This window comes from Mixophyes fleayi, chromosome 1 (assembly GCF_038048845.1).
Source record: "Mixophyes fleayi isolate aMixFle1 chromosome 1, aMixFle1.hap1, whole genome shotgun sequence".
Classification (NCBI taxonomy): Eukaryota; Metazoa; Chordata; class Amphibia; order Anura; family Limnodynastidae; genus Mixophyes; species Mixophyes fleayi.
This window is the reverse complement of record NC_134402.1, coordinates 145,255,710-145,280,473: the sequence shown is the minus strand read 5'-3', so window position 1 is coordinate 145,280,473 and position 24,764 is coordinate 145,255,710. Positions and strand designations below refer to the sequence as shown.

Genomic DNA, 24,764 nt, shown 5'->3' with positions numbered 1-24,764 from the left:
CAGAAGGTAAAGACTATATATTTGCGCATATGTTTTATAAGCAATAGTTTTGGCATCCCTTGGCTTTTGCCACTTTCATAATTAAAGAAGTTGTCCACAAAAAATTAAAATTAAGTACTGCACTTATGAAAGTAGTAATTATGTGAAACTTCAACATGAGCTGGACAGGCTACATTCACATTTATATACTTCTATAATTTTACTATTTAATGAAGTACACTTTGTTGGTGTCCATATAGTTTTTTAAACAAGCTGAATAAATAGGGATTTGGATAGTTCTTGCTCCTATACATATTCAAGATTTTATTTTACAAAATGCTATCAATATAAAACATTTATTATGATATTGACTGTATTAATATGTATTTATCTTTGTTTTATGTTTTTGTAACAGACAGAAAACCTGAAACCTATAATCTCATGTTACGAGCTAGGTATCTATCATCTTTTATATGACCACTTTCTGGCAAATCTGTATTAACATATATGTTGCCCTTCCAGTGTAAAATGTGTAACAGACATTGAAACTCTTAAATTGCATCTAACAAATATAAATATAACTTTATATTAATCATTTTTTTTTAAAATATGTATTTGATATTGTGTTTATTAGGAAATCAATAGTTTAGAAAATGGAAGTTGCTAACCATTTTATTTAAGTGTATAACAGGTGCTAGAAAAAGAAGTGATTATCTCGAAAATAGACACACAGAAAAATCCCACAACACTTTGCTGTGAACCAGTAAAAAAGTTAATATTCAATATGTACATAAAATGCAGGAATCTTAGTTACACACATTTATTAGGAAATCACAAAATAAACCAATCATTCCGCTAGTCCTGCAGTTGCCCCAAATCAGAATGAAATTGGTTTTCCAGTCTATAGTTGTTACTTAATGGTTGACAAAGTCAAGTTATATAAATATTTATAATTGTATTTATTTGTTTTTTTTGTAAAAGAATAAAGTTTATCTTTTAATAATACAGAAGAATCATATTGTATTCCTCCCTGTTTATTATTGATAGATATGTTGTTTACATGTCTTCTCTTTTTGTGCCCTCTTGGTGCTTTTTGAATTTTGTACCTTACAGTTAACATTGCCTATGGAGTTGTTACTCTGGACAATCTTAGTAGACTGCAGTGCTGCCTATTCTGCATGTAGCCTATGGTTTTCTGTGAGGTTTTGTTAACACTGAATCTGGAATTCTCCTATTCTAAAAGGCAAGAAATTGTATTATTTTTTTTAACACAGGTACAGTGGTCTTTTGCCTGCTACCATGTCACTCATTGAAGTAACTATGCTTACGGGTTTCTCACCAAACATGGATGATCTTAAGCAGGTAAGGTATTTTAGGAACATGTATCATGTTGTAAAACAGTTACTGTCAATGTAGAGAGGCTTAAAGGGAAAATATATCCTAGCTGGGTTATCAGGGTTATCAATAAGGCATATCATTACATGGCTGTACCATTGATTTACTAGTCAGGATATTGACATCTCTCCATTATTATAAATTTGGTAAACTTTATCTTTTGTATGTCTATTTTCATAAGTAGTAGTTTGATTAACACACAAATAATCTTAATAATGTAGGTACTCCCTCAAATTTCTTTTGTTAAGACTGAATAACCATTTTGTAATTATTTTATTTTTTGTCCTTTTATTGTATTTTCTTAATATATTATTTTGTTACTTTTTAGACTTGTCTTAAAAATATCTGGCCTGACTACAGAGCTGTATTATGGCATTAGGACAGATGTCTAAAGTTAAAGTGTCGTCATTCATGAGAAAGAGAGAAAAACTGTTATCATTGCCCTCATATCTGCCCCCTTAATATCTCTCATTGCCCCCTCCATGGCTCTCTCATTTCTTCCTTCATGTCTTTCTCTTTGCCCCCTCCATATAGTTATTGCAGGCCCCTCCTTATGACTTTCATTACAGCCACCACTATATTATTATTAACCTTTATTTATAGGGTGCCACATAAGGTCTACAGCACTGTACAGAGGGAAAACAAGAAGGCAGTACATGGTATAACAGCCAGTCAGTCACAAGTCATTTAATGAGTTACATGCACTTCAGTTAGTCGCACGCACATCAGTCAGTCAGTTACACACACGTCAGTCAGTCAGTCTGTTACATACACATTGCTGTCTTTCTTATCTCCTCCTGATCCTCTTTCTAGTACTCCTGCACCCTTCGACCACTCATTTGCTAGTCCATCCTCTCCCCTCCTATCTTTCCTCTCCCTACTCCCTTAGCCCTTCACTCTTCACCATGTCTCCTTGCTCCTGTCCAATACCCATCCTCACCCCATGACCTCATCTCTGTCCAAGATCTAGCCCCCCATACGCACCAGAAAATACTCCAATGTCATTCATATCTCCCCACTTCTCTCTCTCCCTTACGCCTGTGCATTCTGTAATTCCAGATCCATCTGCAACAAACTGCCCTCTATCCATGACCTCTTTATCTCCAACTCTCTTGACCTTATTGCAATCTCTTTTTTCCATTGATACTCCTCACCATGCTTTTCTCTCCTATGGGGGCCTCTCTTTCACCCACTCCGTCAGACTTGATGACCATCCAGGCGGCAAGGTGGGCATCACCCTGTCCCCCTTTTCATTCTCCTCCTCCTTTGAAGTCCACTCTATCCATCTCTTCTACCCCATCCATCTCCATGTCTCAGTAATCTACTGCCTCCCTGGTCCCACTTTACAATTTCTTGATAATTTTGCTGCCTGGCTTCCCCACTACCTCGCCTCAGACCTCCCCTCTATTATTCTAGGTGACTTTAACATTCTCATGAACAACCCACAGACCCAATGTCCATCAATCTTCTTGCCCTTTCTTCCTCCTTTGGCCTTTCACAATGGACCTCTTCCCCCACCCACTGTCTTGGTCACTCCCTTGACCTTGTCTTCTCCTGTCAATGTACTCTTTCTGACTTCTCCAACTCTCACTTCCCACTTTCTGACCACCATCTCCTCTCATTCACTCTTTTCTCATCTCCTGCACCCCTGCCCACACCCAAATCTACCTTTCTAGATGCAATCTTGATTTTGCTATTTTCACGTCTTCACTTGAAACTCTCCCTTCTATCCACCCTGGCGTGCCGCAACCAAGCGGGCTTCCTCTACAACCACATACTCCCCACCGCTCTTGACTCTGCTGCCTTACTATATAGCTCTAATTGCAGCACCCTCCCTATAGTTCTATTTGCACCCCCTTTCCTTAAGCATTTATTACAGTCCCATCTCTATAGTTCTTATTGCAGCCTCCTCCATATAGCTCTTATTGCAGCTCCCCTCCCTGTAGTTCTTACTGCAGCCCCCTTCATGTAGCTTTTATTACATTCCCTTCCCTTGCTCTTATTGCAGCTCCCTGCGCACAGCATGTTACTTACCTTTAGTTGTACCCACTGGTGCCATTCTGTTGCTCCACTCTCCTTGCTGCTCAGACAGGAAGTGAACAGACTTCCTCTCTGAGCACTGGATTTTGGGACTGCATGACATCTCCTCAGAATGTCCAGACAGTGCTCCGAGGAGTCTGTGCAGTCAGATTAGTCCAAAAAAGGATGAAGTTAAAAACTGTATAATGGAGTAGCATAGGAAGACTGCCTGTTTAAACAGCAAGTTTCCTGCCCACTGAAAATGTAGTAAACTAGTTTTCTTCAGTCTAAATGACTATTTTAAGCACATTTTCAGTAAAGAGACATGTTGATTGCAATTGTGATCTATTCCACAGCCTCATTAAACTTGCTATGCTAACCTGTTCAGATGTCATTGCCCTGCCTTTAGCTATGCCATTTTGCACATCTTAATTTAATTAACACCTACGGTAGGATATGGAGCATAGTAAATGTCTACAAATATAACTATATATAAAATCCTTAATAAACCGCATTCTTGCTTTTTATAGCTTCACTTATCCCAAAGTCATACAATAACTTGCATTGCCTGTTTACACCGGATGCCTGTCTTTGTCCTTTGTGATGTGTTGAACCTCTGGTTTGACTCTGTAGGGGGGAAATGAACTCTTTAAACTTTTTCTTCCATTGCTTTCAGTTGGCCAGCAGTGTAGAAAATTACATCATGAAGTATGAAACAGAACAATCCTTATTCAATGGATCGGTTGTACTCTACCTGACAAAGGTAAAGATTCCTTTTTGTGAAATATTAGTGTCCACTCTTGGTATAACATTTTGCCATTGTATTGCAGGTCCCTAATAACGAAGACCTTGTTATCGGGTTCAGGATTCATAAGAAATTTCAAGTGGGACTTCTCCAACCAGCTGACATTTCCATATATGAGTATTATGATCTTGGTAATATACACTTTTTTTATTTGAAACATATTTTGCTATTCATGTTCTGCTCATGAGTGGAAGAAATGTAAAAGGGCATGAAGTGCAAAATGGCTGAGGCACAGCACATAATCCTCTGTGGTGGCGTTACATGCCTCAATTTACAATGCTGCCCCCAAATGTCTGGCAAGGGCATGGGTTGGCATACAAAGATGGTGACATTTTGTGGAGGAGCAAAAGTTTGAACCTGCTCATAGGAGGAGATGGACAGGAATTCTTTGATAAGTACAGAGGAGATGCATTGGTGTACCTAGCTGTGCAGTGCAAACACATTTCATTTTGCTGAGAAAGATTATTATTGAAATGAGATAAAGGGATGCAGAGGGCAGCAGTGAGCTGTAGACATCCGAGGGTAAATGTATGAAAGTTTTTTCATCTCGCGGGAAATCTGCGACTTTGCAGCTAAAATTTAAAGCGGCGATGGCTTGTAAAGGCAAGTTTGCCTTTAAAAGACATAATAAAAACCATTAATCCCAACAATGTCATACGATGAAGCTTAAATATGATAAAGCTTATAGATTTGAAGCACATAATGTGCATATTAGGAAAGAACATGCAGTTCCAAAAAGGGTGTTTTTATAAATGATAAAAATCCGCTAAAATCAGGGTCTGAAATAGAATAGAGCCTTTTTCACATACTTCACCATCCAGGTTCTAATTTCTAATACTGGACTAATACTAGAACGTCTGTTGCTCCCTATACTGGGGAGCTCAGAGCAATGTCAATATGCATATTTGTATATATATGTACTAATATATATTTATACACCGTGGGTATGTGTGTGTGTTTATAATATATATATATAAACAATGGCAAAGATACACAATGGCATGTAACTCAATAATGATTAATAGTCCCAATGATCCAAAGTTTATAAACACTTGCCAATGTATAGGTGGCTGCCAATTCCCAATTATACCAGATGGTAGTTCTGGAAGAAATCTAAAAACAAAGAGAAGGGATAGGCCACCAAAATATTGTAGTACTGTTAAAATAATAGCAATACTGAAAGTAACTAGAATAGACATACCAAAAGATGGAATTAATACACATGTGTTAAATATTAAGAATATTCCAAATCATATAGCAGACTCAGAGACAGGGTGATCAAAAGTATAGAGGGCAGGAAAGAGTGTATAACCCTTCGTGCTTATATCATATACACCAAATCCAACCAATAATGAATATGCTTACCAAAAATATGAACTTTACAGCTTATCTGTTTGTAGTCATGGAGTCTTCACACACTCATTGTCGCTTAATGTGCTAGAGACATTTTACTTCTTGTGTACCAATTTATTGAATATAATGGCTCAGGTCTCATCTAATCTGGGACTGCTGGTTAATGTTCCCATTGTAAGACTCATCAATTCCGGACAATTGCTTTATCATACAGTAAACACAGGCTCTTACTGAAATCTCCAACAACTACACTCCGACAACTAAGGTTTCCTAGAGTCAGTATTTAGCGGCTATAGGGATGGTGTCGGCTCTGTTACTGGTGAGGAAGCCGTGTGGCAGTCTCTGACAGGACACAGTACTCCCCTATCTGGCTCTGAGTATTCTAAAACTGCTCAGAATCAGATTCTGAGCATTGCTGCCTTATTGGGCTGGGGCCATGGGTTCCATTCCAAAGAGGGCACTATGTGTACAGAATTTGTATGTTCACCTTGTGTTGGGGTAGTTTTCCTCCAGGTGCTTCAGTTTTCTCCCACAATCCAGAAACATAGTAGGTAAATGTTAGTGTACGTGCGTTTGTGTGGTAGAAAATTTAGACTGCAAGTTAGAAATAATTAAAAAAATCTATATGAAGTGCTACGTAATATATTAGAACTATATAAGTTAAGGTTAATAATATATATTAAAATGTACATGTAAATGTGTTATACAAGACTACTTTGTAAATAGATATTAAGACCTACATTTTGTAAATCATGTCTAAGTATAAATATTATAATAAAATATCTTCATCACGTGTCTTCTGTTGCAATTTTATAAAAAGTACAAATATTGTGTGTGTTTGACAGATAATAAGTCTGTGTTCTTTTATGTAGACAAAAGGTGCAGCACTTTTTATAACTTACCTGATGAGAGTGGACATTTAAGGAAACTCTGCAAAGGGTCTTCATGCAAATGTGCTACAGGTAATATTATAGTGGAAATCCATTGCATGTTTAACTTACTGAGGGATTATATAAAGAAAATTGAAGGTGCTAAAGTGTAACTGCCACCAAGAATTGCAATTAGCAGGTTGTGTTTCGTTATTCTCAGCAACAAAAACCACTAGAGACCTAAACTGGGTCAGTTACCCGATCGGCAGGGCAAATTTTGGATAGGGAAAGTAAATTAAAAGCAAATATTTCATTGTTAGTGGGGTTTTTACTTAAATAAAACATTTAGGGGCATATTCAATTGTCTGCGTTACTTGGAAAAGTAACGTGGCTTGCGCACTACTACCATTATTAGGGTAAAAGAGCTGCGAGCTGAAATCCAGCTTAGAATTACCGTAATAATGATACGTTTTAACTCTGTTATTCTTGCAAGTAAAACGGACAATTGAATATGCTCCTTAGTGAGAGACTCTCTGCCTCTCGCAGAGTCATAGCATTGCATAGGGCCATTCAAAATAATTGGCCTATGCAATGACAATTTTTTATCCTGTGGCTGCTCCTCCTTGAGAGATGAGTTTGAAAAATGTTTAGAGCAATAATAATTTTATATTTTGGTTTGGATAAAGCAAAAAACAACTATGGGGGCTTAATAAAGGTTTCTTCATAGTGTAAGTTCCTGCAATAATAGCTAAATTACTTCCCTCCCCCACTCGGTCACATTGCAGCTCCTGCCTCCCAGGTCACAAGGCTATGTCCAATCTGCTGCTTGTAATATTATAACGCACAGGGGCTGATTCAATTCTCAGCGCTGTGCTGTCGGCCATCACAGCAATGTCTGGCTGTACACATCTCTGGGTAATATGGTACCCTAACATTGCAGACTTTCCTATATGCACCTCTATGGGGTGCAAGGAAAATTCTACAATGGTGCAGTGCCTCGGACTGCCTTTGCAACCATTCTGGACACACTCTGCGGCATATTGCTAAGAACTGAATAGACCCCACAGACTTTCTGTCACAATGTTGTGAGTAGCAGAATGGGGATGCAACTTGGCCTTTCATTTGTAAAACATGGTGTAGCTGAATCTTAAAAATTAAAAAAGTTTCATGACGAGTCAAACTCCTCCTGTAGCTCCTAAAAATATTTAAAGACATTATATTTATAGATTTAACCTTAGGTTATCAGTAAAGCACCCACATAATAGTTCTCTTCAAGATTTAGCAATTCTGGGAACCTCACATTATTCCTTAAAGGACAGGAACACTGGATGGCTGTGGTTTTATGCACCCTGATGTTAGGTGCACTTTTTAAGTAATACAAATGGACCAAATTAGTAATGGTGTTTTCACATTGATGTTTATAGGTCTCTTCTACAAAAAGTGTCTGGTATATGTCTTTTTGCTCAGTATAATAAGAGAATAAGGGAAGTGTTACCTTGGAATCTGTGGATGACATTTAATTCTACTTCATTAGACAAATCATTATAGAAACTTGTGATTATGCCAGTAATTGTTTCAATTGTTGAAATTGAATGATTATTTTTACCTTAATCTTTACTCTTCCTTTAACTATTGCTTTATGTATGACCCACCTGTAATTTGTTATCTTTCACATTTAGGTTTGTGTGGATCTGTGGCTCAAATGACTAATGTTGAAAGTTTAAAAGAAAAAGCATGTTCAGAGGGCATAGACTTTGGTACGTTCCTTTTCTTTCATTCATGTGGATGGTTACTTCTGCATTGACCACATCAGTTTATATTTTAATTTCAAGTTTCACATAATTTACTATATAAACTGTGTTCTGTGTTAAAGTGCTGTCATGCTGAATTCCATTGTTGACTAATGTCTACTTATACATGTGTGTTTTATTACTATTGCTCTGTGATAACAGTAAAAAAAATCTGCCCAATACATATACGTCGGGGTCTCGGTTATCCACTTAATAGGCAAACATACTACTGCACTGAAGTATTTATCACAGCTCAGTGAGATGACCAGGTTGCTTGTGATGACAGGTTGTGATTGGGGAATAAAAAATGTTTTACTACCTAAGTATTCCTATGAAAAACGTACCCTTTTTGTTTAGTAGACATGGCCACTTTTCAATTGCATCTACGTTGTTTACTTGAGGTAAAAAGAAATTCCGCTTTGCCTTGGGTGACAGGAAAACAGAATTTCCTATTCAATCTTTTGTTTTATTACAGAATAGTTTAATAGTCCTCAATGTTCATATAGGGTCTTGAATAAAATAATAACACAAACTGCATGCAAGCTTGAGTAGTTTTTAACATTATTCAAATCCAAAAATCCAAACATATGTCAAGATGCGTTTCAATTTGAATTTGGGTGTAAGTACTCTCTGCCTAACTGGTACTTGCCTTACCTAGACAGAACAGACAAAAAAAAAAAATCTATATTATAAAATAAAATTAATATATCTAAACTGTATAATCAGCAAAAAAATATGGTTGGTATAAAAAATCTTTTTATTTTTTTTCTACATTATATACATAAATGAAGATATTCTTAATGTATATTCTATATACAATGCATGTTTATGGTCTATCTTACTAAATTCAAGTACTTTTTCAAACAAGACTATACCGTGCCAGTCATCACTATCATTCGGCTCTTACATCTGCCCTGTAGCTATGTGCAAATGATACGGCAAAGAAACACAGGCCTTGAATCAGCTGCATCGGCTTTGGAACGCCCTTATAGTACATTGCTTTTTTTCATCCGCACCTTCCACACCATTCTGCCGTTCAAGTCGTAGGCAGTCGTATGCGTCATTTCTGTTCGGACATGAATTTCATGCCATTGCATTCATTGGCGTAAAGGTCTGTTTTTTTTAAGCAGATCTATTTCAAGTAAGATACAGAATGCAAAGGGACTTGCGTCTGAATATGAATCAGGTCCATAATGTATTCTTTAAACTACCTGGTGTGTTGAGGGGCTGTCAGGCTGCAGTGAGCTGTTGACAAATACATACTTGTGAATGTATTTATTATTAATATATAAATAAAGAATATATGGGGATTGCTAAAATATACTCACATTTGTTAGGCTCACTTCGTCAGCTAGCCACAAATTATAATGAAAGGTGTGAAGTAGATGGTGGATTATATTATATGTGGGAGCAGGAATAATAAAATGCTTTACTACAGTTATGGTGATGATTCCTGTATCCTAATGTGATTACTAGCTATTTTTGTGGTGAATCATGCAACACTTTAAGTTAATGTACATCAATTTTTGTTCACTCTTCAATGGCATTAAATTTTACATTTGTTGCTATTTATTCTTTTTTTTTCCAACAATGGTTTTTATTGAAAATTTTATAGTTAGGGGTACAGAAATCAAAAAGAAAATGAAGGGAAGGTGAGGAGGGTGATAGACGGGGGTGGTACAGTGCATGTATAAGTCAAACAGAGCAATACAAGTAATACAATACAACACTAAGTAAAGTAATATTTCTTCGAGCAACCAATGGGACCTATGATGGATAGGGTGGGTCGATATATATTACCACCAAGCAAACCACTTCATATGAGGTAATGAGGCTGAGGAGGAGTACGGGATGCCTAATGTTTCCATTTCACAACTCAGTTGGACCTTAGAGATGATTCTGGAAATAAGGGTCAGCATGAGTTGCATTGATTTGACAGTAAGTGGACCATTGGGGTCAGCTTGTGAGAGTAGGTCAGCAGGGGGTGCTGAGGAAGGAGGGTGCGGAGATAGTCCGCTGTGAGTCTCTCTGGGACCCTTAGTTTTATTTATGACTGGTGGACGGTGCCGTAGATTTATTCTTTTTGGGTCACATGTTGACGTTAGGGCAGAAATGGAAGCTGTGGTGGTATAGAGATCTTAGGGACTGAAGCCAGAACTGAGTCAGATTAAAAGTGATGGATGCATCAGCCCGGGCAGAGGGCAAAGGTATATTTAATGTAGGATCATGTGGGCACAGGAGTGGTTCTCCCCATCTAATTAGGTGTTATGCATTGTGGATGTAAACAGGCAGAGCTGCAGAAGGTGCGCACCCTGCACCTGTGTAATGAAGAGGGTAGTAGGTAGATCCTCACTTCAGCAGTAGGAAGTCACTTGTATGCAAATTCCAGACAGCCCTTTTGGCAAAGGCTGGAATTTGCAGATGGTGTGGGATTGATTAACAGTCCAGGTTATATGGATTCCCAGGGATCTCGCCTCTATTGGACAAGGTCGTGCAGTTATGGGAGTGCCCTTTCAGGCACCTGTGTTTATCATGGAGGCTGGGAGATTGTGTCCTTCACCAGGCTGGGCTTAAAGTGTTATAGGGGAAAGCATCAGCTCTCGGTGACAGCAGCCCAGGGGTCCGGTCTCAGCAGCCACGGAAAGGAAGTCAGTGGACGGAAACAGGAAGTGGCCGTATGCGGTCCATTCTGGTAGTCCCAGCCACAGCGTGATGCTAGAGCAGCCAGGGGGAGTTCTCAATGGTGGTAGGCAGCACTCACATGGCAGCTGTGGAGATCGACGTGCTGGAGTGGCAATTCAGGAGTCCAGCAATACCAGGAGGTCTCATAGAAGTGCCAGCATACAAGTAGGTCAACAAGAGGCCCCAATAGGTGGTATATAAGGCACTCAGGACCCTGAGCTCTGTACCTAGTCATCCAGTTAAGATGGCGTTCAGACCACTCTCCTCTGCTCTCTTTTTTTACTGTGTCTTCCACACACTGAGACATGCTAGTTGGCCATTATCTAAGTACCATAGAGCTCCGCAGAAAAGAGGCAGCCAGATCAGGGCAAGACTAGAAAATTATATGAGAGAGTAGATGTTTTAGCAGAACTGGAACAGGCCAAAGGTTCTAAGTATCACTGTGTGCTTGTCAGTTTGGGTACAGGGGAGGAACATGATGTAAGGTGAGGCTGAATGAAGGGTGATTATGGTCGTAGAGCAAGAAGGCCATGTTGGAGAATCTAGAGATGGTACAGAAGCAGGAGAAGACAAGGTCAAGGAAGTATCTATCCCAATGGGTGGATTATGAAGTCCATTGGAAGAGACCAATGGAGGAAGTAAGTAAAAAGTTTTGAGGCAGCAAACTGTAGGTTTGTGAATGTTAATTGCCAAATATAAGAGAAGGTAGGTCAAAGAATAACAGATAAGAGAGTCAGGCAACAAAGTTGATAAGGAATCAGGGAACTGGATTATGGGGTGATAAATAACAGCAACATGAAGGTGTAATAATATATAAATAGTGGAATTCAAAGCAACAGAAAGAAAAGGAGTGTTCCAGTAGTATGACTTGGAAGGTGCAGCATGGAGAAAAGTAGGATGCCCACTCAATCACCATGTCTATTTCCAGGACTGGTAGTGTGGCTGAGAGAGGTCCTCATAACAGAGAGCAGAAGGGGATCTAGTGTCAGGAGGTAAGTCAGGTAATGGTAAGGAGGTTAAAGCTATTTTTTAAATGACTAACTCATGGATCAGATAATGTATACACAGGAAAAATGGAGGGAGAACAGAGCAGAGATGTGGCTAAGGTTTAAGGTTTTGAGGGATTGGAAGTATGGAGTTGATGGGGAGTCTTGTGGTGGAACAATGAGCTTGAGAATATAGTGGAGATTGCATGGGGCCCAAGGTTGGATGAGATGCCACCAGCAGCCATGAGAAGGAGTAGTGCTAGAAAAAGGACATGTAAAGTTGATTTGTGGGTGTAAGGTTTGTTTCTGTTTAATAGGCCAGTGAATTAGGTGGGTGTACACTAGCAAGGGAAGTAGTGAAGAGTAAATAGTGTAGGGCAGTGGTTCCCAAACTTTTGCAGTTCACGGCACCCTTAGAGTCTCCAAATTTTTTCAAGGCACCCCTCCAAAATAATTACTGATCAGTCCTGTTTTAGAAGTAGTTGGGTCAAAAAATTGTAATAAGTATTTAGGTCACGACAGAAACACTTATTTAGTTGTATGCAAAAATGCCCCTCTGCATCCAGACACTCTGCCCCCTCTGCAACCAGGCACACTGCCCCCTCTGCAACCAGGCACACTGCCCCCTCTGCAACCAGGCACACTGCCCCCTCTGCAACCAGGCACACTGCCCCCTCTGCATCCAGGCACACTGCCCCCTCTGCATCCAGGCACACTGCCCTCTCTCACGTTGCCCCCTCTGCCCTCTGTCCCCTCCTCTGCCCTCTGTCACACTGTTCCCCTCCTCTGCCCGCTGTCACCCTCCTCTGCCCTCCTCCTCTGCTCTCTGTCCCCCTCCTCTGCTCTCTGTCCCCCTCCTCTGCTCTCTGTCCCCCTCCTCTGCTCTCTGTCCCCCTCCTCTGCTCTCTGTCCCCCTCCTCTGCCATCTGTCCCCCTCCTCTGCCATCAGTCCCCCTCCCCTGCTCTCTGTCCCCCTCCTCTGCTCTCTATCCCCCTCCTCTGCCCCGCACCAGGCGCCAGCTATAGAAAAAATAAAGCAAACAGAAACTTACCAATCCGTGCGGCGCTAGGACCCTGCAGCCTCCTCTCTCCCGCAGCTGTCACTGAATATCGACGAGGCTGCAGGGTCCTAGCGCCGCGCGGATTGGTAAGTTTCTGTTTGCTTCCTTTTTTCTAGGGCTGGCCCGCGGCACCCCAGTGACAGCACCGCGGCACCCCTGGGAGCCGTGGCGCACACTTTGGGAACCGCCGGTGTAGGGCAAATGAGAGATACTATGCTGGAGAGAGAAGAAGAGGAGCTTGGAGAGAAGAGTAGTGAAACAGAGTAGGAGAAAGAGAGAAGGTAAATTTGATAATACTTGCGAATGGCACAGTGCTCCATCAAGTCTAGCAACTGCACCTGGTGTTCTATTGTCGAGAGGACTCAGCAAATATACCTGCATGTCCTGACCATGGCTTGTTAAACGCTTGCATTAACCTCTGCCAGCCTAGACCAATTTGTATTTTGGTCTTATCCTGAAATCCTTGCATTTGCTTGCTACCTAATTCTGTGTTCTGTCCACACTAATGACATTATTGTATTTCATATACTACTACTGCTACTATTATTGCAAGTATAAGACCCGGGGTAGCAGAGTATTGTGAAACACAATGTTCCTGGAAAGTATTAGACTGAGAGGTCTCGTAATAAAACTGCAGAACTAGCGGTAGAGGTCTTTGCCTATAGCAGCCGCCTTTCACGTAAAGCTTGACGCGCTCACAGGTACTCTGTTGCCCCAGGTCTTAACTCTATTGTAGTGAAAGTTTATTAAGAATACCACAGCGGCAAGGCTCGAGGAGGGAATCCAGATGATAACGGATGGTCAGACATAAGCCGAGGTCATGGGTCCGAAGAAAACCGAGTAGGAGGGGGACAGGCCATATGGTTAGCGCTGGCAGCAAGCAGGAGAGTCCGAAGAACAAGCCAAATGGTCAGGGTCACCAGAACGTAAGCAGAATCCAGGAACAGGCTCGTGGTCACAACCGGAGGTCCAAAAACAGAGAGACAGAGTATCCACAGGAACAGGGGTGACATAATAGGACCAGGTCAGCAACAGACAAAATCTACGCTATAACCAGCAGCGAGGCTAAGCCTTCCCTGCCTTAAATACTCAAGGTGACCAATCAGGGATGGGTGAAGAGGTGTATCCCAATGAGCCCCCAGCAGGTGTATAATACTGCTTAATTAGTCCACAGGCTATGACTATACTACAGCATATTATTGCGCGCGCCCGGCTGTCCAGCATTGCCGGGACGTTGCGCTGAGCAGAACAGCATCTCGGACGTTGCCCTGACAACGTCCAAGACAGAGATTCCAGAAGTGACGTCCCGGCTGTTGTCATGACAGCTGGGACGCAGGTAAGAGCGAGTGGCGGCACACCGCCACTCGTAAGAGTATCCCCCCTTGAGCAGGGGTTAAGGAACACCGACACCCGTGTTTCCTGGGAAATTATTTGAAGAATTTCCTAAGGAGTTTACCAGCGTGTATGCGCTTCTGTCAGACCCAGAATCTTTTCACCAGACCACAATTTTTCCACTGTACCAAAAAATTGCCTTGTCCTTGTATTCTCTTGGAATCGAGAATTTTTTCAATCACGAATCCCTGACGTTCATGCATTTCAAGAGACTGAGTTCTCAGTGGCTGTAGACATCTAAACAGACTTGAGCTAAACACAAGATTGAGAATTCAAAACACTTTTCACCGTTCCCTTCTCAAACGAGGAAGTTTTAACCTGAAGGCCACAGAATTGACTTGTTTGTTGATAGAGAAGGGTCCAATGAACTTATACCCAAGTTTTTACAGGGCTGTCTGAGCTTAATGTTACGAGTAAAGAGCCAGAACTTCTGAACTACTTTAAATGAACAAGTTGTCAGATGATGGTCAGCAAACGTCTTAGAATGAAACGAGGCTCGCATCAAGGCTGACTGAACTTCTTTCCAGATGGTCTTGAGATTAATAGCTGTGGAACATATTTCCAGGAGACCAGAAGAGCAGAGTGATGAAATTGAAACAGGTAAAAAAAAGCGCCCAGTAGGCCTATCTGGGGTTCACCCTTTTTGCTCACTCCATGTACTGGAGGTTTTTGTGATCAGTTATGACAGAGATGACATGAATGGCTCCTTCCAGCCAATGACGCCATTCTTCAAAAAGCCTATTTTATGGCCAGAAGGTCCCGATTGCCTACATCGCAATTGGTCTCTGCGACAGAAAATTTACGGGAAAAATATGCACAGGGATGCAAACGGCGAGTATGAGGGTCCTACTTAGAAAGGATAGTGCCAGCTCCTACATCAGAGGCATCAACCTCTAATACAAAGGGTACATCTGGATCAGGGTGTCTAAGGACAGAAGCAGAGATGAATGCCCTGAAAGGACCAATTACTGGGATCCATTCCCTTATGGGTAAAAGCAAAAATAGGAGCTACAGATCAGAGAACTCACTATAATAATTTGCAAAGCCCAAGAACATCTGGGTGGCTTTGAGATTGCTAGGTTGTACCCAATCCATGATGGCTTGGACTTTAGTTGGAGTCATAGAGAAACCAGTAAAGGATATTAAGTACCCCAAGAATGATACCTTCTGTACTTCGAATTCGCACTTCTCCAGCTTGGCAAAGAGACGGTGATCACAAAGTTTTTGGAGGACCTGTCATGGGACCGATGTAGCGACAATAGAGCTGGAAGGAATCTAGGAGTAAAGAGTCTCAGGTCCTAACACTTCAGAGAACTGAGCACAAAGAACAGGCTCCTGACAGCTATGTCAGGTGCTTTAAATTTCCCTCAGCTAAAATTGGACCAATGGGAGCCAAGTGGGGAGGTATTAAATAGAGGAACAGTTCTGAAAGCAAGATGGCGCCCGCCACTGGGAGGACGCGGAGCTTCTGCCTGCCTGAAGCAGATAAGTCCGCCAGTACCCACTTGAATTCACATGGCCTTATTTGTACAGTTAAGTAGAATATCTTCTGTGTAAAGATTGAATGACCAGGGTTCCTCTTTAGTTTCCCTGTCTTAACTGTCCGAACACCAATCTTCACTCCACTGACTGACAAAATAAAAAAAATGTTGGTACTTATTATTGTCATCTTCATTAACTAATAAAAATATATATATATATATATATATATATATATATATATATATATATATATATATATATATATATATATATATATATATATATATATATATATATAAAATATACACACACACATACACATATGTATATGTACAAATACAAAGGGGAATAAGAACTGGGGTATTTTTCTAAACAGTGACCTATCTAGGTGTAGAAAATACACAGGCATTGCATTCTTGAATATTAAAGGTGTATTTATTAAATCAAAAGATGTATTTATTAAACCACAAGAAACAGAAAAAGCTACCTTAAGAGTTAAGCAGGAGTACAATAATAATTGTGTTATTCAGTTTTTAAGGTTCATCTGACACATTCAGAGAGAAAAGCAAGCTATGACTACTACAATGTTACAATCTTGGATGTTATCAAAGAAGGTAAATACCAGAAACTATGTCAGTTTATAAATTGTTTTATGTCCTTAGAAAATTAAAGGCTGTTTATGGTTTTCAAAAAAGTTTTTAAATGATAAAAGCAGAAGATGGTAAAGATTGGTTTTCTCATTTTGAGCTCTGTGGCTTTGACATTTAAATATTAAGAATTTTACTTTAATATAATAACAGCCCTGCACCATGTTAGTAAATATTTTTTTTAAAATACCCAGATTTGCTTTTCATATAAATGTCCTATACAACAGGACACCTGTTAGTTCTAGAGCTGTCCGTCTATCATCTAATTTATACAGTAAATTTATAAGCTACATGGGTGATTTTAAGTTGTGTACTATCAAGTGATTAATCTCATAAAATAGATGGATCAATATGCAATTCCTTTACCATTTGATCTGCTATACAAACAAATTTTCCATTGCATTGTTGTGCAGTGATCTCCTTGCATATTTAATCACCTCAAATGAACTTCCACTGATTAATCTCCATAGAGTTTAATGGGATAGACTATTAATCGCTCATTCAGAGATTCTTTATAGGCAGAAAATGTTCTTTGCTATATATAATAGGTTTGTTTCTTTTTGCTTGGGCAATTAATCTCATGAGTCACATAAAAAAGTTTTCTAAAATAATTAATCTCATGAGATTTAATTGCAGAGCTTGAAAATCACCCATATAACCATAGATTATCACTTGCTTCCTTAGGGAGAGAAGCTACAATAGGGTTTAGGTCACAATACTTGTTGTTCTCTTTATTAAAAATGGGCGTTGTGCTCGAACGCAAATATTAAATGAGTATAGTGAGGATACCAGGTTTATTTGGCCCAATTCTACCCACTTCACGTTGTCTGGCGCATATGATATATATATATATATATATATATATATATATATATATATATATACATATATATATACATATATATATACATATATACATACATATATACATACATATATACATACATATATACATACATATATACATACATATATACATACATATATACATACATATATACATACATATATACATACATACACACACACACACACACACACACACACACACACACACACACACACACACACACACACACACACACACACTATTACAATGCTTATTGACTAAAAGTGATAAGTTGACATACAGAAAATATACATACAAAATAGTTTTTTTAAAAAATAAAGCAGGGATAAAAAGAGAAAAAAATACATATTTTTGTAATTTGCCTGATGGAAGGCAGACAGTTCCTCAGTAGAAGACAGACCCCAAGAAAACAGAACATTTCTAAAAGAATTTCCTTACTATTAAACATTGCCCAAACCTCCCTTTATGTGTGACATCAGGCAGGTGCTGTACTGGTATGGTAAACTATTTTACAGTTGTTTATTCATTCATTTAGCATTTTGTTCCCCAACACGGGCTTCCCTAAACTGGGGAAAATCACTTTTGACTAATCATCTTGTGCTCAGTCTCGTCGCCCCGACTTCCTAAGCTGTACATTACTTTCGCTTTGAATGTCATGTACAGCAATTTGAAGCCTGGTGGTCACTTACTTCATTGATCATTGTGTTCTGGGTATAGGGCTGGGGACTGTAACACACCGCTGCCATATTGAGGTGCCTTTTATAAATAGCACCTTTGTACAAAGTCCACCATCTATCTACAGAAATATACTGAATGAGTTATTATCAATGCTTATCATTACTTTTCTTTTTCGAGGGAATAGTTAACATTGATAGTTAAAAATATTTAAAACATAATATATGAGGCTGTACAGTATGTCGCTATTGCAAAATGGCCTTCTTGAAAGATTGAATGTTCTTAATAGATCAATATTCCAATACTGTAAAAGTGGTCATCCACTGGCATTCAAACGGTGAGTCTAATTTGCATTTTCGGCGCAAGTGAAATGCATGCAATTCATCTAATAAAAAGAAAAACACATCCTATTCTGGCTCCGTACCCACTTGCTTTCATGTGTGTCTGCGTCAAGATTTCTGAATGCTACTTGTTTCATTTCGGTGTGTGCAAAGCATATCACCACACTTGTTTTGGAAACGTATTGTGTGCATACCCACTGGAGGTTAACCCAAGCATCTTAACTAGTGTTGTGTTGTATTTTTTGCCTCCTATTGATTTCTACTACCAATTCATTTCAATGGAGTTATGTACTACATCTAGAAACTCCACTGAAATAAATGACTTATGTACTTTATAACAAAGGAGGTGCACTGCACTTTGTAATTGTTTTTTCCCCACATTAATAGATTCAATTAATCTTTAGTGTTGTGCAATCAAAGCAGGGAGTTCCCAGGACGCCTCTTCCCACCAGCCAATCACATCACATCATGTCTAGTGTGGGAAAACCACTCGTTAGTTGCTAGGAGTCCCAGTCATTGGATTCTTCTCTCATTCTGCGGTGATGCTCCAAGAGGAGCGGTTTGTGATGGTATCTTGCATCTGTTGGGGTTTTTTTGCTTTGGTTTATAAAAAAAAATAAAGAAAGAAATAAAAGAAAAATGAAGATCTCTGTTGGATTTATTTTTGGATTAAAGGATATGGCTTGGATTTTCTTAAAGACAATTCCCTTTTGGATTACTAATTTTTCAAACTGGTTTAAAAGACCAGCCTTTGATTTCATAGAAACATAGAATTTGATGGCAGATAAGAACCACTTGGTCCATCTAGTCTACCCAATTTTTAACCTATGGTAAACTCAAATTCTATTTGATCCTTTAATCCCAAGCATGTTTAAATTGCCCTACTGTATTAGCCTCTACCACCTCTGATGGAAGGCTACTTATCCACTACCCTTTCTGTGAAGTAACTTCCCTCCAGTTTCAGTGCATGTTCCTGTGTTCTAATATTTCTCATCCTTTGAGGACATTTGCATTTCATTAAAATAGGATAGAATGTGGATTTCTCTTTGGAATAAAAAAAAACCCAAAAGAAACCAACAAACTGTCTTGCATTTATTTTTCAATTAAATATTGCAATAATTCCCATTGGATTATATTAGTGTTAAGTAATAAATGAGAGTATTGCAGGAATGTTTCACTTATTTTTTTTTTATAAATGTGTAGAAACATTTTATTTACCTATTCTATGCTATATTTGTATGATAGGGAGAGGTTTTAAGGACGCTTTAACATTATACTAAGACCACTAAGGTGGCAAACTTGCTACACCAGTTGTCCCAATATTCCTCATTACCCTGACACACACAACCCAGGTGTTCCATGAAGAGCTCCAGCATTTTTCATCACAGAGCTTGTTTTTATACCCCTTTCCTCCAGAAGGATGTTCCAGCCCTGTACTGACTATCCTGGATCTGGTTCTAACTATGACAGGTGGTCCCATGTTCTAGGTTTACCTGTGGGATCAGGCTAAGGATAGGTAGCACTGGGGCTGGTTTCCACTGGCTTGGTTATTGCACCGGCTATTTTATTTTTATTTTAATATTTACTTGTGGAGCTTCCCCAATTGGTTTCAATAGCCCACTTTCTATATGCTAAAAATCCTACTGAAATGAAAGGGAAAAGCACCGTGCCACTTGCATCTCGACACATTCACAAAACATCCTGCACATACTGTAGAACTGTGAGTTCAAATCAAGAGGAAGAGACTGGAGAACTGTGAGAACTTTACTGTGTGGTATATATACTGGGAACTGAAGATGGCTGCCAGGTATTTCCCGTCATCCGGCACTTCCTGAATAGCAAGCGGACGGTAGTGGTCACTTCCACCAACTACACATAACATACATAGTTGCCAATTCCGCTTATAACAAGCGGAATTGGGCTTCTTTTTTACCCGAGTTGCGGGTTTTTTTAAGCTGCCGCTTGTCGCTTATATTTGGGCTTGGAAACACTGACCTGTGAAAGCTGTGAAAGCACCTGGAAAGCTCATGGTTAGTTAAACCTACTTCGAGTTTCTTTCCCTCCGCTCACTATCCAGGGCTGCTGTTCCAAAGGGAGGGCGACTCCCCCTCCACTGCGAGCCACCGAACTCTGCCACCCCCTGGCCAATCCCAAGTATCAGCTATTCCAGCAGTTGTGTATATCTCCCTCCCTTTAGGCTGTTCCAGTGAGGTAGTTTCCACTCCCGATGCTGACTGAACTATGAAAGAGCGTGTTCTAGCCGGCACCTGACCTCCCCCACTGTTCTATGTGTAAAGTACTCACCTCCCTCCTTGGTTATTTCTGTATAGAATGAATGAACGCTCTCACACCTTCTCTTTCAAGCAGAACATATTTCGGAAGGGCTGCAGGTCTGGGCGGCTGTTCCAGCTATTCAGTAACACTTCCCTTTGCTTAGGTACAGCAATAAAAACTCCCCCAGACTGATATAAAATTGAATGAAATTGAAATGAAGACAAAGGGCTAGATTTACTAAGCTGCGGGTTTGAAAAAGTGGGGATGTTGCCTATAGCAACCAATCAGATTCTAGCTGTCATCTTGTAGAAAGCACTAAATAAATGAAAGCTAGAATCTGATTGGTTGCTATAGGCAACATCCCCACTTTCTCAAACCCGCAGCTTAGTAAATCTAGCCCAAAGGCTCATTTTACCCCTCCAGGTACAACTGCAGAATGTACTGTATCACAATGTACACTGTTACTAAGCAGGGTGTATCATCATACCTCATGCTCTCACTCTGCCCTGAAAATGCATACAACACTGTGTTGTCAACCAGACACTAAAATGTCAACCAATCACAGACCTCGATCTGTGGGGGGGGGGGCGGGCTTTTTTTTTTTGGGCTTGTTAGGATTGGTTTGGGCTTATTTTTCATTTCAGAGTTGGCAACCCTGATAGCATACATCTACACATACCAACAGAGGTTATACTGCATAGTTATATGCCTTTTTTTGGCACATACAATGCACAGGAGTAACTGCCCCGACGATTTCACAGTATCTACAGAGCTCATCAAAAGCACGTACAAGTATAGAAGATAAGGTGTTCCCATCCATCTAGTTGTCAAGTGTTTCTTATCTTGCAGGTGCAGATATCCAATACATAAGTGCTGGTGAGAAGAGGCAGTTCATTGGTCATATGGCCTGCAGGGACTCTCTTCAACTAAAAACCAACATGGAGTATCTTATCATGAATCACTATACTGATGTATGGGAAGTGTCATCATTGTAAGTACCAAAAGAGAGAGATCCTGATCAATACATCTCCCTTTGCAGTTTTCCTATCGCAAATATTTTATGGAATTCTACTTGTTGTTTCCCGTTAAATCAAGTGATTATTACAAGGCATGTTTTGAAACTCAATATGAACAAAATGTTTTGTTTTCAAACAACTAAATTGTAAAAAAAATATATATATATATATAATTTTTTAATAATGAAATGGAGGTTTTTGTTTAAAAAAAAAACAAACAAAAAAAATAATTACATTGCAACCAGCAAATATAAAATGTTTGGAAAAAATTAAATAAAAACAGACAGAGAAAAGATTGGAGGCAGAGATCTATGGAATAACTTCTATGCTTATGTCACAGAATGATTTTATAAAGAGAATTTCAGGCTCCTACTCTCTGCAACAGGAAAGTACATTTAAAGTGACAGAAACAGAAAAATAAAAACAGCCTAGAAAACAAAAACATAAAATGAACCATATAGGAATAACCAGAAGGTACAGCAAATAAAAAAACAAAAGAAAATAAAAACAAGAAAATAAAAACAAAAGAAACTTTACACCTGGTCAATAATACAATAGGTGCATATCAAAGGAGAGTGGCTAAAAATGTAAGGAGAGAAAAAGATTTATTGTTAAATAAACAAAAAGCAACAAAAACACCCCGACCCCCAAACAAAAAAAAAAACAACCTACTTCAGGGGGGCACAGCCTTAATGATAGAAACTTCCAAAAGTCAATTGGTTAGGACAGGAAGGAATATTTCCCAAGAGAACATAGATCTGAATAAATGGGTACAAGGCTGTAAAGTGAAGGCTGCCCTAATGTTTATCAAGAGCTTCCAATTCCAAAAGTACAATTTATTGCACATATAAGGAAGGTAGGTTTACTGCAAAAACAGAGGTAGCAAGAAATCGGGATCCTAGAGGTCCTGACCGTTTAATTTACAAACCATTTGCATCAAACTGCTTGTGCAGAACAGCATCACCAGGATCAACATTGGTGATAAACAACTAGTTACCTGCAAATTGATAAATATTGCCCTCCTCTAACATTCTGTTCTGAGAGCCAGGCATTTTGGATTTAGGTGGCCTATGCATGAGCAAGGTGACTGACAGGAATCTGATACACAGCAACACATGGAGCTTTGGCCCATTTGGGATCATATTGACACCTGAATGGCAAAAGCAACTACCTAAACATACAGATGAACTCTGTGTAAAAGTGTGTCATCTGGTCTTAAGGCCATAACGACCTGTGACTCAGTAAGGGACACCGGGAGTTACATCACTGCGAGTGGAACCAAAATGGACAGCGGTAGCTAAAGTTGGCACTGATCGCAAAGTTAAGCTTTGGCTTAGACCGCGACGTCCAAAGGGGGTTGCACTTTGTTTAAATGTAGCCGGCTTCCTGAGTTAAAAGGAACAATATACAATAGGAGCTAAGAGCCACACACTAAATTAAAATTGAAAAATAACCCAATTTCCTGTGTTTGAGAAGGGAAAAAGGAGGAGCCTTAATGTTCTCTGATGCAGAATCTGCACTGCGAGAGCTGGAAGGCATGTCCCAATACATGGAGCATGGAAGAGATTTCAATTTGTACTGGGGAGCAGGAAAGTAGGTGGGAAAAAAAAGAAGCCTACACACCTCGGATATTAACTGTAGTGGCGATCAGAGTTGTGATATCACAGGGCGTCTTAGTGATGGGAGGAACACTCCAGGAAATCTGCAATAAGAAGTTGCCATGAACACAGTAGCCTCGCTCGCAGCACTATGAGCCAGTCTGGAAGCCATGGGTGCCATAATGCAGTACTTTTAAAGATCCTGCAACACTGCTCTTCTGCCATTTTCTTAGCATTATTAAAATTCACAAATGGAGAAGAAAAAGGCCAGACTACTTATACATATTGGAGATGATCAATGATTTTCCAAATTTTCTAGTAATGCAACAGACATTTACATTGGATTAGGCTAATGAAGCTGTTGTGTGAAATCTTCATCTCCGTTCTGCCTCTGACAGTTGCCTCTCTTCCCCCCCTTATAATCTCCTCCCACGCGCGTATCCAATACTTCATCCGCGCTGCCCCCCTCCACTGGAACAAGCTCCCTCCCCTCCATCAGAACTTCCCCTAATCTGTCCAGTTTCAAACGGGCTTTAAAACCCACCTTTTTTTTAAAGCCTTTCAGTCTCCCACTTAACTTCCTACATTATCTTCTGCCTCTCCCCCTTCCCTGCCTCCGTCCCCCTACTCTCCCTGTCTGTCCACCCCTCCCCTTAGATTGTACCTTCCTCTGAGCAGGGCCATCTCTCCTCCTGTTTCCACCACTTCTAACTCTGCTCTCCAGCTACTTAGCCCTCCTCCTGGAGGACCCTCCACCCCCCGCCCCCTCTTGCTCCCTCCTCCCCCCTCTGGGGGTCTCCCTGTCTTCCGCGCCCTCCTTCTTGGGCTCCGTCGTTTGCGGATCCTCCCTCCCCCTTCCCCCGCCCTCTCTAGTTGTGCATTGAGCTTGCTGAGTTACTGTGCTTACTGTTTACTGTACTGTGCTGTCTCACCTTGTATTGTAATTAGTTTGTCCCTGTACGGCGCTACGGACACCTTGTGGCGCCCTATAAATAAAAATTAGTAATAATAATAATATAATAAGTTCTAACAGAAAATGTAACTACATCCTATTCTGCAAGGTAGAAGTGCCAAGTACCACTGAAAATCCAAGTCCTATATCCCCCACTTCCCAACTATGCCCAAGGTGTGAACGGAATTAGGGAGGTCCAGAGTTGTGACCCCTCTGCAGCCTTCTGCTTCATCATATTCCCCATGGGTAGTATGAGATGCAATTTCTGGAGAATCGCCAATGGAGGAATCGTACAATACAGGGAGAACCCACAGTCCCTTCTGTCATGCTCTAGGTGTCAGACGATAAAAGCCTGCATGAAGGAGAGACTCAGTAATAATATAGGGGAAAACTAAATAAAAAACAAACAAACAAAAAAAAAAACTTATATCTAGTGCCCTGTCTAATAGGAGTCAGACTTCATCCTATCAATAAGGTTGTGTCCAAGAGGTGGTCTAAAGAGAACCATATAAGAATTGCATTGTCCTGCAATATGCAAATTCATCCAAGAGTGTATGTATTGCTGGTTTTAGCAAATTGTTTGAAGTACATTTTACCA

At 39.9% G+C, this 24,764-nt stretch overlaps 1 protein-coding gene across 1 annotated transcript in view; it reads left to right on the top strand.

The window, feature by feature from the left end:
• The window catches only part of LOC142143522 (complement C3-like), a 183,812-nt gene that overhangs the window by 157,625 nt on the left and 1,423 nt on the right, over positions 1–24,764 (top strand). The window contains exons 33-40 of the mRNA XM_075201418.1: positions 395–434; positions 1,254–1,341; positions 4,070–4,156; positions 4,224–4,329; positions 6,424–6,513; positions 8,100–8,177; positions 16,344–16,427; positions 21,450–21,591. Coding sequence (XP_075057519.1) covers positions 395–434; positions 1,254–1,341; positions 4,070–4,156; positions 4,224–4,329; positions 6,424–6,513; positions 8,100–8,177; positions 16,344–16,427; positions 21,450–21,591 — 715 coding nt within the window. The remainder of the gene's footprint in view (positions 1–394; positions 435–1,253; positions 1,342–4,069; positions 4,157–4,223; positions 4,330–6,423; positions 6,514–8,099; positions 8,178–16,343; positions 16,428–21,449; positions 21,592–24,764) is intronic.